The following is a 12,215-nucleotide window of genomic DNA, read 5'->3' on the forward strand; positions in this document are numbered from 1 at the left end:
AATTATTCTGCCTCCCATGTCAGACCCCTGTGATTCTAGTTCCTTCCCCGAGGTGGCTGGCTTCACGGACTTGTGATCTGGGAAGTCACCCAGGCCCCACACTTAAGAGAGCTCTCTGCTTGGTTCAACACCCTGCTATTGCTGTCTTGAATTTTTTTTAAATGTTTACTTATTTTTGAAAGAGAGAGAGAGAAAGCACATGCACAAGCAGAAGGGGGGCAGAAAGAGAGAGACAGAGGATCCCAAGCAGGCCCCGTGAAGTGAGTGCAGAGCCTGATGCTGGTCTGGAACTTGAACCCTGAGATCATGACTTGGACACTTAACCAAGTGAGCCACCCAGGCACCCTCTGCTGTCGCTGTCTTGAAATCCACAATTTTTCTTTTTTTTTTTTTGTAATGTTTTTATTTATTTTTGAGACAGAGAGAGACAGAGCATGAGCAGGGGAGGGGCAGAGAGAGGGAGACACAGAATCTGAAGCAGGCTCCAGGCTCTGAGCTGTCAGCACAGAGCCCGACACGGGGCTCAAACCCACAGACTGTGAGATCATGATCTGAGCTGAAGTCGGACACTTAACCGACTGAGCCACCCAGGCACCCCGACACAACGGGTTTTGAACAAGGGACCCGGGTTTCATTTTTGCATGGGGTCCCTGCAAATGACATAGAGGGTCCTGTTCTGGCAAACCAATGTTGGCAATTTCTAGTTTGACCTTCCAGAGATTTTCTGTGTATATTTATAATATACATGACATATATATTTTATAGATACCTGTAATATCTATGATACAGGATACATTATACAGCTATATATTGATATATTGTATATCCCTTAAAAATAGGAGTGTGCTATAACACTTGGGTTTTTTCAGTCCATAACCGTATCTCAGAGACCCCTGAGCTGCACAAGCTCCTTACTTTAATGGCTGCCAAATGTTCCATTGTATATGACATCATTTATCGACACAGCCCTCTAGTGGGGAATATTCAGGAAACATTCAGCACACAGACAATGCTGCAGGAAATCTTTTTTGTAAAAATTTTGTTATGTTTTTTTTTTTTTTTTTTAAATTTTTTTTTTCAACATTTATTTATTTTTGGGACAGAGAGAGACAGAGCATGAACGGGGGAGGGGCAGAGAGAGAGAGGGAGACACAGAATCGGAAACAGGCTCCAGGCTCCGAGCCATCAGCCCAGAGCCGGATGCGGGGCTCGAACTCACGGACCGCGAGATCGTGACCTGGCTGAAGTCGGACGCTTAACCGACTGCGCCACCCAGGCGCCCCTTGTTATGTTTTTTGAGAGAGAAAGAGTGCGAGTAGGGGAGGGGCAGAGAGAGAGAGGGAGAGAGAGAATCCCAAGCAGGCTCCACGCTGTCAGTGCAGAGCCCGATATGGCACTTGAACCCAGGAACCATGAGATGATGACCTGAGCCAAAATCAAGAGTCGGACACTTAACTGACTGAACCACCCAGGTGCCCCCAGGAAATCTTTTGATACATACAGATTCTTGTTCGCAGTATGAATATATGCGTGTAGGAATCAGTTCCTAGAAAATGTGCTAAGTTAAAACACGTATGCACTTTGTATTTCAGTAGATGTTGGCAAATGGCCCTATACTGCCCTGTGCCAACTTATGTGTCCACCAACCTAGTCTGAGGGTGGCTAATTCCCTGTGACCTTGACCACACTCCATATGCAAACTTCTGAATCTTTGCCAGTCTAATAGATGAAAAATATATTCTCACTGCTTTGACTTGGATTTCTGTCTGGATGAGTAAGGCTGAATTCCTTTTCCTATGTTTATGAGGTATTTGTGTTTTTCTGTGACTTGCTCTTTCTCTGTTGGGTCACAGGTGATACTGGTTTGTAAGAGTCTTTATTTATGAAGGAAAGTAGCCCTTTATTCCCATAGATGTTGCAAATTCTTTTCCCACATTTTTTGTCTTTTGAGTTTTTAAGCAGAACTTAAAATTTTTTTATGTAGACAAATTCACTGATCTTTTTTTCTTTATGGTTCCCGACCCCGAGTCTTGCTTAGAAAAGCTTTCTGCACTCTGAAATTATCAAAAGAATAATTTCATTTTTTTCTATTAGTACTTTTCCAATGAAAGTAATATTTTAAATCTTCTATTTTTCCTTATTTTAACTGTTCTTTTATTTTTTTAATGTTTATTTATTTTTGAGAGAGAGAGAGAGACAGTGAGAGCAGGGGAGGGGCTGAGAGAGAGAGGAAGACACAGAATCCGAAGCAGGTTCCAGGCTCAGAGCTGTCAGCACAGAGCCTGACGTGAGGCTCGAACCCACAAGCCGTGAGATCATGACCTGAGCCAAAGTCAGACGCTTAACCAACTGAGCCATCCAGGTGCCCTAATCTGTGGACACTCTTAACAAAAGTGCACTGATGAGGCAGAGGGCTTTGTTTCCAGAAAGTAGCTAAAAATGATTATTTGTATTGTAGGTTCAGATTTTAAAAGGAGACTCAAAGAAAGGTTCTGAAGACTATGTCAGGATTTTGTTTTTTATTTTTTTTAATGTTTATTTATTTTCGAGAGGTGGGGGGAGGGAGAAGGAGGGGCAGAGAGAGAGGGAGATACAGAATCCGAAGCAGGCTCCAGGCTCTGAGCTGTCAGCACAGAGCCTGACATGGGACTCGAACTCCCGAACCTCGAGATCATGACCTGAGCCAAAGTCAGACACTTAACCGACTGAGCCACCCAGGCATCCCTCTGTCAGGTTTAAAATGGTAGAGGGAACCTCAGGGACAAGCAGTGGTCTCTCGTACCAGGGCAGGGAGAGGAGTGGATGTCGAGGTAGTTCTGAGCACCGCTGTGTCCCTGCCTGTGCGAACTGCCCCGTGCAGAGCAGATGAAGACATTATCCCGAGGGCGTGGCCGACCACCATTAGCTAGAGAAAGGGGACACCTGACGGGAAGCCAGGCACAGTGGAGGCCAGCTTACCCGCCTGGCAGAGGAGTGCTAACTGGTCGTAGCAGACATGTCTGTCGATGCCAGGTTGGAGGCTGTGCATCTTAGCCCAGGTAAGGACTGGGTGCCTGCCTGGGCCTGAACACAACCAAAGGGGACCTGGGCCACTCAGCCCAGGCGGGCATCCTCAGGGCTGCGAGGGAGACGGGATGCAAGGCCAGTGAGGCGGGGGGGGGGGGGGGGGGGGGGGGGGAAGGGCTCTCTCAACGCATAGATGTTACTGAACAAGCTATTTCACATCGTTGAAAACTTATTATGAGGGGCGCCCGGGTGGCTCCGTCGGTTAAGCACCCGACTCTTGACTCCAGATTGCACGGCTCCTGAGTTAGAGCTCCACGTCTGGCTCTTGCTGACCGTGGAGCCTACTTGGGATTCTCTCTCCCCTTCCCTCTCTACCCCTCCCCTGCTATCTCACTCTCTCTCTCTCTCAAAATAAATAAATAAAACAAAATAACAAAACGAAACAAAAAAGCCATGTGTGTACCAGATTTCAAAAGAGACTTCAACACCTCACTCACCATTTCCTTATTTACGTGTGTGTGTTTTTAAGATTTATTTATTTATTTTGAGAGAGTGCACGCATGGGAGGGGCAGAGAGAGAGGGGGAGAGAGAGAGAATCCCAAAAAGACTTTGCTCTGTCAGCGTAGAGCCCGATTCGGGGCTCATTCTCACACACCATGAGATCATGACCGAAATCAAGAGCTGGATGCTTAACTGACTGAACCACCCAAGAGCCCCTGTCTTGGTTTTTAGTACTTTAGTTTGTTGGTCTTCATCCTACCCCACAACTTAGACATTTCTAATTATTGTTTTTTTTTAACATTTATTTATTTTTGAGAGAGAACGAGTGGGAGAGGGGCAGAGAGAGAGAGGGAGACACAGAACCCGAAGCAGGCTCCAGTCTCCGAGCCGTCAGCACAGAGCCTGATGCGGGGCTCGAACTCACGAACCGCGAGATCATGCCCTGAGCCGAAGTTGGATGCTTAACCGACTGAGCCCCCCCAGGCACCCCTAATGATTGTTTTTATAGTCAATGTTTGTTTAGTTTAGATTTACCCACATATTTATTAATATCTTTGCTCATGATTCCTTCTTGCATCTTAGATAATATATCCGCAGTCACTTTCTGTTTGCCTAGTATAGCCTGTAAAAGTTTCTTTGAGTGAGTATCTATTGGTGGTAAGTTCTCTAAATTTTGGAGTAAAAAGGACATTTTTCAGGGGTGCCTGGGTTGGCTCAGTCAGTTGAGCATCTGACTGTTGATTTCAGCACAGGTCATGATCCCAGGGTTGTGGGATTGAGCCCCGAGTCGGGCTCCATGCCGAGTGTGGAGCCTGCTTAAGATTCTCTTTCTCTCCCCTCTGCCCTGCTCATGCTCTCTCTAAAAAAAAAAAAAAAAAAAAAAAAAGACTAATGTTGGTTTTACCTCATGTCTAAAAAAGTTTCACTGGGTCTAAAATTCTGGGTTGATGGTTATTTTTTCTAAGCACATGAAACTATTATGTTGCTTTCTTCCAACTTCTGTGTTGCTGTCCAGAAGCCACTTGTCAATCTAATTGTCTTTCTGTCACGGGGAAGGGTCTTTTTCCTTCTCCCCCTTGCCCCTGCCTCCTTCACTCTCCCCTCCCACTCTGCCCCCCTTTTATAAAACTCCCCACCTTGAGGAGGCTCGAGGCTTTAGCCACTCTCGCTTTTACTCACCGTGGCATCAAAGTTGGCATAAAGATCTGCCAGCTTTGTTGCAAACTCAGCCTTGGTGTGTGCTTGTTCCTAGGACTCCTGGCCTCACCTGGTCGTGATCTTTCCTTTCGTATCACCAGCTCAGCAGTGCACCTACCCTTCTTTTCTCAGTCTGGCTTCTTCAGGGCATCTAATGCTACTCTAACGTGACTGGAAGTTGAAAAAACCATCTCATACTCATGATTTCCTGTATCTGTTTGTTAGCATCAAGTCAAAAATCACGACAAATTGTTCTTTGGTCCTCTGAAGCTGAAGGAGCTATTTGGACCCAAGTTGAAGCAGAGGACAGTTCACTCAACCATGAGGAAATCGTTCTCGACTGGAAAGCTTCTAGAGTTGGCCAACTAGAGAAGTCATAGATCTTTTTGGAATTTTTGAAAAACAGCATAAATTTATTTTATTATATTTCACCTGCTCTCTACGGGTACTAATGCATTCTATCATGTGATCCTTTACCAACGCCTAGCAAGTGGGTGCCCCAGGAATCAGCCAGAATTTCTGACACCAAAGGATCACTTGCTCACGATGCTCTATTTCCTTCAACTCAGATTTGAGGCGGCTTACAAACATGAATTCAGCATACAAGAATAAATTTAATCACTGAGGGAATCCAGGCAACAGGTAGGAAAGTAATAAAGCTTTGGGCAAGGTCGACACACAAGAATACACAACACTTTCTTCCCCATGTCAGTGGCCTGTATTTGGTTTTAAGGTTCTTAATACACATAAGAGTAGGGTAGACAGTAACACCACTGAGTTGGTGTGAGTGCCGTCTGTTCAAGCTGGGCCAGACACACTGCCCTCAGTGTGTGAAGAGACTATATCACTGTCCTGATGACACACATTGGCAGTCTGGAGAAGTCGTCTGGGGAATACCTCGTATGTTTTAATTGTATGAAATGAGGGACGCCTGGGTGACTCAGTCGGTTAAGCGTCCAACTTCGGCTCAGGTCATGATCTCACGGTTCGTGGGTTCGAGCCCCCTGTCAGTCTCTGTGCTGACAGCTCAGAGCCTGGAGCCTGCCTCCGATTCTGGGTCTTTTTCTCTCTCTGCCCCTCCCCAACTTGTAAGCTCTCTGTCTCCCTCTGTCTCTTTCAAGGATATGAAATGAAATTCTTCTGAGCTGTGGACCGTTGCACTACTGGTTTAGGGCTGGACCCGCCTGCTGGGTGGGCTGTGGTGGGGCAGCGGGGTGGCAGAGGGACTTCACTGAGCCCCAGACTTCAGCCAGTTACCAGGTCTCACCTCCTGCTGTAGTTTCTCCCCTTTGCCGAAACAAGTGTTGCTGTAAGCCCTCCGTAATCTTAAGGCTGCTGGGACCAGAAGGTCTGAGATGGGGCTGGTGCCCTAGAAGCTCCTATAGTAACACTGGAGAAATCCTGTGTCGTCTTAGTCCCCGATGATCAGGGTCCAAATCCACGGGGCCAGATTACAAGGAAAGGAGCTAAAGATGTGAAACTTTTAGAGAATCCTTCACTCTATATATCTGAGTCCTGTCAGCGATTCCTGAACACAAACTGGTGTGTGTGGGGGTGTGTGTGAGTTCTCACTGTTCTGTATTCCACACAGTGAAATGATAAAAACAAATGTAAAGTTCATGGTTAGAGATTCTTAACTTTGAGGGTTAGTCATCTTTGACAAAACAAACTGGGATAACCTTTTGTGTTAGCTTCTAGCTTAATGACTAATAAAAAAGATCAACTTAGGTAAATATTCTGGCTCTCCAGCGTGCAGTAGGTTTAAACATTTTTTTTCTTTTTTCTTTTTTTTTTTTTTTTTGCTTCAAGGATTTTGACTCTTTCTTCTCTGCCAAAGAAGAGAATATTATTTATTCATTTCTTGGTTTGGCTCCCCCTCCAGGCTCAAAGGTAAGCTTACACACCCCATTGAGGCTCAGTACGAGTCATAGTAAATGAAGATAGAAATCAGCATCCAAGCTGTTTAATAAATGATGACCTTTTTTAAAAAAAATTTTAATGATTAATTTTTGAGAGAGAGAGACAGAGACAGAGCATGAGTGGGGAAGGGGCAGAGAGAGGGGGAGACCCAGAATCTGAAGCAGGCTCCAGGCTCTGAGCTGTCAGCCCAGAGCCCGACATGGGGCTCAAACCCACAAACTGTGAGATCATGACCTGAGCCAAAGACGCTTAACTGACTGAACCACCCAGACGCCCCATAAATGATGATCTTTAAGTTAACACGATTTTTAATATATTCATTATTCTGATGAAGTCTTATGCATAGAGATAATGCAAGGTTTTTACTAAAGTATGTTCCAAAAATATGCTTTTCATATTTTTGCTATATTTTTTCTATATTTTATACCTTGTTGTAGTAAGTTTTACAATACTGAAATTAAGAAATACTGCATTCAGTAATTTTAAATACACTAAATAAAGATGTACAAATTTGAGTTCCCAGATTGTGTTTATGAAATTATTTTTTAATGAACTGACTTCTTATGTGACTTATTTTAGCTAATTTTACAATACTATATCACCCTATTTTAATTCTATTTAAAATGAGTTGAACTTTGCTTTTTTATCTGATAAAGAGGGGGGAAAGTAAAGTCTAGACACAGTCTCAGCGGCTTTTTTTTCTTCTGGTGTTGTCTCATCTTTGATTACGTAAAATTATTTCTGTTTCGTACAGAATTATGCTAATGAAGCTAATATTAGGAATTTGCCTACTGGAGATCACCTAGCTTCAGTCTCTGCACCAAATCACTGCCTCCTTGTTTCTCCCAAGATCTCACACATGACTGTCCACAGATACAAGACAAGTACACATTTGTTTGATTCATGTATTTCTTAATTTGTTTGTACTCAGCTTCATTTCAAAAATGATTTGTGATGATTGAGTCCAAATTAATTCTCATTGTAGGAGAAATACCTCAAAATGCTACCTTATAGAGATGGGTTGGTCTCAGAGGCATGTGGCCGTGCTGTCTTTCATATGTCAGCATTCTTCAGGTAACGCCATTTGGGACCTCTTAGTGCTCAGGTTAACATGTGCGAGTCTAGCACCAATTCCTTGTCCAAAGGTAACATGTAGGTTTCACAGTTGGTTAATGGGTTTATAGGAGGAAGAAAATCTTCCCTTTTAGTGAAATACCTTTCTGGCCTGAGTCAGCTTGAATGCAACACATTTCAAATGCCGTATTGACAATCAAAAGAAGGGTATTACATGCAATCTAATCTTTTTTAATTGGTGTAGGAGTTTGGTATGAGGGTTTTATTTGGTATAGGAGTTTGTTAACTGGGTCCTATTTAGTTATTATGTTTAAGACACGGTGCCTTGGTGTTAAGGTATATTTCTTGGTGGGGACGCTCAGGTGACTTGTGTCTTGAAGATAGGAAGGAAGGGTAGAGGGAAGACTGTTTCGGGCAAAGGGAAGAGCAAGTGCAAAGGCCCTGAGGCAAGAAAGAGCCTGGAAATTGTAAGAGCTGCCACGAGGTCGGCATTGCCAGAGTGAGGGGTGGGGGTACCACAGGAGGTGGGATCTGCGGGTAGGCAGCCCATGGGCCACAGCAATGTTCCAGATTCTATCTCAGGTGCAGTGGAGATGATGTAAGAGGTTTAAGTGGAGAAGTAGTCTCTCTTTTGTTTGTTTTTGTTTTATTTTATTAATTATTATTATTATTTTTAAATATAATTTATTGTCAAATTGGCTAACATACAGTGTGTAAAGTGTGCTCTTGGTTTTTGGGGTAGATTCCCGTGGTTCATTGCTTGCATACAACACCCAGTGCTCATCCCAATAAGTGCCCTCCTCAATGCACATCACCTACTTTCTCCTCTCCCCACGTTCCCATCAACCCTCAGATTGTTCTCTGTATTTAAGAGTCTCTTATGGTTTGTCTAGTGGAGAAGTATTCTTATCTCCTTCTTGAAAACTCATTTTGGCTACTATGGGATAAATGGACTAGAAGGGTACAAACCGTCTTGGCAATGGATGAGATATCATGGCGACTTGGACCAGGGGGGTGGGATAGAACGATACAGAGTGGAGATTTTAGGGCCTGTTTTGGAGGAAGGCTTGGTAAGACTTGCTGATGGAATGAATGTGGGGGTGGGGATGGAACGAATGAGTGCTTCTAGCCGTTGGGTATAGACATTCACTTTGGTTGGAGGTGCCATCTTTACAGGGGGGTGTTAAGTTTGAACAAGACATGTAAGTGAAGAAGTGAGGTAGACAGTAGTGAATTGATCTGTGTCTCATTGAGGTCTGGTGGAGGAGGCACATGGGGAATCCACTAGCATGTGGCTGGGGCTAAAGTAGAGAGGGGGTCAGTAGCAAGGAGGCCGGGCTTAGAGGTGCTCCAAGCTTAAAGCGTAGAGGATAAGCAGAGGCCGGTTGAGGAGGCAAAGGTGGACAGTCTTGAGGCACGAGGAGACTCAGAGCGTGTGGTGTTAAGGCAGCCAAGGGGGAACATTTTTCACACAAGAGGGTCTGATGCTTCCGAGAGATTGAGTCAGTGAGGACAAAAAAGTGACCATCGGCCTAGATAACACAGAGGTCCTTGGTAGCCATGTCAGAAGTAGTCTCTGAGGAGGGGTGAAGATAGAAGCAAGATTGGGGGGGTTGAAGGAGAGCTGGTGTAAGAAGGAGGAATTACATATGGTCAGTTATCTCTGGGGAGTTTCCCAGGGACGGGAGAATGTGGCAGCAGCATTGTTTTTAAAGTGTCTGCATATTACTGCTGTGGGAACCTTGGGTCCAGGCGCTTTGAGCTGCTGGCGCCAGGTGTCCTTGCCTTCTCTCTCCTGCCACCTGCTGGACAGACTCCTGCTACTTCTCACCCTCCCCTTTCCAGGCCCCAGACCAGTGGGCGGTGGGAGGGGAGTCTAGATTTTACAGCTGAAGACCCAGTGGGGGGTTTTGTAAACAACAAAGACTTTTCTATTCCGGGTCAGTGGTAGTCTGGCCAAGCCTAGGAAGGAGGATTTTCCTTTAACCTTTTATAGGTCAAATTCTTCGACAGAGCCCCCCTCTTCCCCAGGAGTCACAGTGAATGGGGGGCAGAGGGGCAGCAGAGCAGAACACCCTCTCTGTTCACAGACCATCCTGGGCGTCATGTTCTTTCCATTTCTTTTCTTGTAATGTGCTGTTTTTCGTAATGATCATTTGTTACTTTTTAAAAGTTTGTTTGTTTATTTTAACGTTTATTCATTTTTGAGAGAGACAGCGTGAAATGGGGGAGGGGCAGAGAGAGAGGGAGACCCAGAATCCGAAGCAGGCTCCAGGCTCCGAGCCGTCAGCACAGAGCCCGACGCGGGGCTCGAACTTACGGGCTACGAGATCATGACCTGAGCCAAAGTCGGACGCTCAGCTGACTGAGCCATCCAGGTGCCCCACTAACTCTTCAATGTTCTAATCTCTTCACTTTCATTTTCTGTGTTTTTGTCTTTCTCTCCCTTCTGGGACATTTCTTCCACTTTTTATACCACCTTCTATTTTTTCCCCTATCGATCTTGTTTTATTTCTCACAAACTTTTTTTTTCTCTTTGGTTTTCTCTGGCTACTCCCTTACCAAACAGCTTCCTGTTCTTGTTGTACAGGTTCATTATTTTTCTTACCTCTGAGTTTATTAAATATGGTTTTTCTTTTTACACACTTTCTTCAACTCTCTGCATTCTCTTTCTCTAAGTGCCCCCTTTCTCTGTTTCCTTTTTATTTTTATGTAAGATGTTTTTCTCAGATGTGTGGGGACCCTTGACTGTATTTAAGATCAAGGTGCTAAAAGGCTGAATGGATGCTCTATATCCATGATCATGACTGTCCGGGTGGTAGACTTTCCCATGGGATGATTTAGAGAGGACTTACTGGCTTTCTGTTAGGGATCCTGTACCGTGGGCTTTTTCGGTTGGTTCAGGTGAACTTCTCCAGGGAGGAATCTTCCATTTCCTGAAGTGGTAGTGGGGGTGGTGGAGGTGATGGTGGTGGAGGGGATGGTGTTAGTGGGTGTGGAGGGGATAGTGGTGGGAGTGATGGCGGTGGTGATGGTGGTGGTGGTCGTGGAGGTGATAATGGAGATGATGACTGTGGTGGTAAGCGGAGAGTAATTCTGGTTGCCAGTGTTCTGGATGCAGGTTGGGAAGGGGGATAGGAATGTCTTCTTTTTTATGACGTGGACTTCTCAGGTAGATCCTGGGTCCCCACTTCAGCTGGCCTCATGATCAAGAGGTCAGAGTCTTTCTGGTTCAACTTGTGCAGAGACTAATCCTCTTTGAGTAGGCAGTTGCCTGCCATCCAGGAATGTGGAGGGAATCTAAATCTGCTTCTCATTACCCCTCATCCCTTTTTGTAAGAAATGATGTCTTAGATTTTTTGAGGTTAAGCCAATTATTGCTCAACCATTTCCTTTTCTGCCTTCAAAATTTGTGCACTTTTTTTTAATGCAGTAGCCTCTCACTTGTTCTTTTTGTCCTTGTAAGTTTACCCTTTATTTATTTATTTATTTATTTTATTTATTTAAAAAAAATTTTTTTTAACGTTTATTTATTTTTGAGACAGAGAGGAGACACAGCATGAACGGGGGAGGGGCAGAGAGAGAGGGAGACACAGAATCGGAAGCAGGCTCCAGGCTCTGAGCCATCAGCCCAGAGCCCGACGCGGGGCTCGAACTCGCGGACCGCGAGATCGTGACCTGAGCTGAAGTCGGACACTTAACCGGCTGAGCCACCCAGGTGCCCCAATAAGTTTACCCTTTAAAAGAAAATCTCTTTGGGGCGCCTGGGTGATTCAGTCAGTTGAGCGTCCGACTTCAGCTCAGGTCACAATCTCGCGGTCTGTGAGTTTGAGCCCCGCGTCGGACTCTGTGCTGACAGCTCGGAGCCTGGAGCCTGCTTCGGATTCTGTGTCTCCCTGTCTCTCTGACCCTCCCCCGTTCATGCTCTGTCTCTCTCTGTCTCAAAAATAAATAAACATTAAAAAAAATTTTTTTAATACAACAAAATGTCTTTTTTAAAAAACATGTTTATTTTATTTATTTTGAGAGAGAGAGAGAGTGTGCAAGCTGGGGAGGGGCAGAGGGAGAGAGAGAGAGAATCCTGAGCAGATTCCACACTCATCGCAGAGCTTGATGAGGGGCTCAATCTCATGACTATGAGATCATGAATCTGAGCCAAAATACAGAGTTGGTTGTTAACATGCTGAGCCATCCAGATGCCCTGAAAATGTCTTTGCTATCATGTCAGTGGGGTTCCGGGAAGGAGCCAAGGCAAGTAGCTGCATTTAATTTCCCACAAATAACTAGAAACTGCCTCTCATTTTCAATGACCCCAGTCTTCTCATAAAGTATCATCCTCTATTCTTCTATTAAGTTCTTTCCATATGTCAGTTAATTCTATCTAATTTATTTCAGTTATATAGTGAAATTAAATGTCTAATTTTTGATTGTCTTTTTATTTTTTTTTTAAATTTATTTTTGGGGCAGAGAGAGACAGAGCATGAACGGGGGAGGGGCAGAGAGAGAGGGAGACACA

At 44.7% G+C, this 12,215-nt stretch overlaps 1 protein-coding gene across 2 annotated transcripts in view; it reads left to right on the forward strand.

Moving 5' to 3' along the window:
- The window catches only part of SH3BGR (SH3 domain binding glutamate rich protein), a 55,040-nt gene that overhangs the window by 13,339 nt on the left and 29,486 nt on the right, over nt 1-12,215 (forward strand). The window contains exon 3 of one of the 2 annotated variants that reach the window (XM_047874884.1): nt 6,515-6,595. The exons of the other annotated variant lie outside the window; for it this stretch is intronic. Coding sequence (XP_047730840.1) covers nt 6,515-6,595 — 81 coding nt within the window. The remainder of the gene's footprint in view (nt 1-6,514; nt 6,596-12,215) is intronic. 2 annotated transcript variants of the gene reach the window in all.

This window comes from Prionailurus viverrinus, chromosome C2 (genome assembly GCF_022837055.1).
Source record: "Prionailurus viverrinus isolate Anna chromosome C2, UM_Priviv_1.0, whole genome shotgun sequence".
NCBI classification, from domain to species: domain Eukaryota; kingdom Metazoa; phylum Chordata; class Mammalia; order Carnivora; family Felidae; genus Prionailurus; species Prionailurus viverrinus.